Source organism: Eurytemora carolleeae, unplaced genomic scaffold (genome assembly GCF_000591075.1).
Source record: "Eurytemora carolleeae unplaced genomic scaffold, Eaff_2.0 scaffold221, whole genome shotgun sequence".
In the NCBI taxonomy this organism is placed as follows: domain Eukaryota; kingdom Metazoa; phylum Arthropoda; class Copepoda; order Calanoida; family Temoridae; genus Eurytemora; species Eurytemora carolleeae.
The window spans coordinates 320,863-322,699 of NW_019396278.1; the positions used below are offsets into that span (position 1 = coordinate 320,863).

The 1,837-nt window shown below is 30.9% G+C and overlaps 1 protein-coding gene across 1 annotated transcript in view; it reads right to left on the reverse strand.

Annotated features, from left to right (window-relative positions):
* The window catches only part of LOC111700009 (uncharacterized), a 6,162-nt gene extending 4,709 nt beyond the window's left edge, over nucleotides 1-1,453 (reverse strand). Inside the window, exons 1-3 of the mRNA XM_023470815.1 lie at nucleotides 1,354-1,453; nucleotides 585-628; nucleotides 194-421 (exon numbers count right to left, since the gene is read on the reverse strand). Coding sequence (XP_023326583.1) covers nucleotides 194-421; nucleotides 585-628; nucleotides 1,354-1,412 — 331 coding nt within the window. The 5' untranslated portion in view covers nucleotides 1,413-1,453. The remainder of the gene's footprint in view (nucleotides 1-193; nucleotides 422-584; nucleotides 629-1,353) is intronic.
* Nucleotides 1,454-1,837: the final 384 nt, after the last annotated feature.

Here is a 1,837-nt window from a genome sequence, read left to right on the forward strand (position 1 = left end):
TATATTTAAAAAGATGGGGGGTAGATTTAGATACCTTAATTAGATCCAGAGACTGCTCAGACTGGGTCGTCTTTAAAGTGTCGCAACTCCTTGGCCTTTGCTTAGGCCTCAGAATTTACTTATACTTTACTGTTGCCATAGACATGTATGTAATTGGCAAAATTCTCATACAATTTTGTTGAGAGCTTTTAACCTCTGAATAAATTAATTTGGGAAAAACAGAAAGGGGGGAGGTTGATACCTGAAAAAAGGGGGGTTAGGTACCTGGCTGGGAAACAGGGGAAAAGGGGCGCTATAGATAGATACCTGAATCTGTAGAAGCAGACCTCCCATAGTCCCATATTGGTGAAAGGAGAGGCGGTATCACTCCAAGATTGAAGCCAATACGGGGAACAGAAGGACATTAGGAGTAATACACCTCCTATTTATAATAAAATCATGGAAAAGTAAAGTTGATATTAATATGATGATCATTATAATAAAACCTTAGTTATAGTTATAATCAATATTAATATTAATAATAATAATAATAATAATAATAATAATGATAATAATAATGATAATAAATAATGATAATCAATTACCTGTGAATCCCGCCACACATGCATTGAACAAGATTGGGGAAGTCCTGAAAATAAAAAATCAGGGAATTTAAACAATTGTCAACTTCCCATCCAAGAAATATCGAGAGCAGAGACACCTGGCGGCCAAAAAATCGTCATCAAAAGTATAAAGTATAAAGAAACCTAAAAATGAAAACTTCAAACTAGGAGCGTATCTAAAATTTCTATACACCTCTGGGTGAACGTAGTTTTAGATTAGTTCCATATTTGCTGAATATGATCTATTCAAACTTTGATTCAAATACCATGCCACGTATAATTTAGAAGTTTCGTAAAAAATAACTCGGACACCGTTTTATATCGATTTCTCGAGAACAAGAGACTTCAGATAGAAATATTATTGGTCAAGTGTAACTCCTAAAGTTTCTAGGCTTTGGCCTTACACCAATTTAATGGTTTTTCAGTTGAGTTAAGAAATTGAATGATTATAGAATTGCGTAATTAATTGGTTATTCTGTTGCATAATTAATTGATTATAGAATTGTGTAATTAATTAATTATTTTGTTGCATAATTGATTGATTATTTAGTTGCATAATTAATTGATTATAGAATTGCACAAATAATTGATTAATTTGTTGCATAATTAATTTATTTTTTGAAATCCGCGAATGATTGATATCTGACTCCTTTTGTTGACTGATTATTTAATTGATGAATTGATTAATTAATTGGCCAATTATTTGATCATTTAATTGATAAATTAGTTGAATGTTTGATCCCCTAATTACCTCTGAGCTGCCTGTTTCTCTGTTGCTATCGTATCCTGGGAGTAAGTACTCCCCCCCATCTTGAAATCTGAAGAAAAAACTAGAATATTTCTAAATAAATAAATATTTTTCAATTCTCCACAATATTTAAAAAAAAATTTATTAAGCTTGAAATCGCGCATTTTTTAAGCACAACTCCTTTTTTGTGATGGATCAGGATAGGTAAAAATTGTATTTCGAAAGAAAAATTCTTATAAATATTATTATTGGCATTATTCTTCTCTCCCTCCAAAAAACTAAAAAGCTTTTCTTGAAAAAAAAAAAAATTTACGCACAGCGTTCCAATTTTGAAAGCATTTTTGACTATGTAAACTGTAAACTATAAACTTGATGCTTTTTCATGAAGGTAAACATAAAGATAAGGTGAGTAGTTTAGACATAATAATCATACAAAGATTACAGATTGAAGATTCAGCCAGTCTCGTAACATTAGAAACAGGGAAAG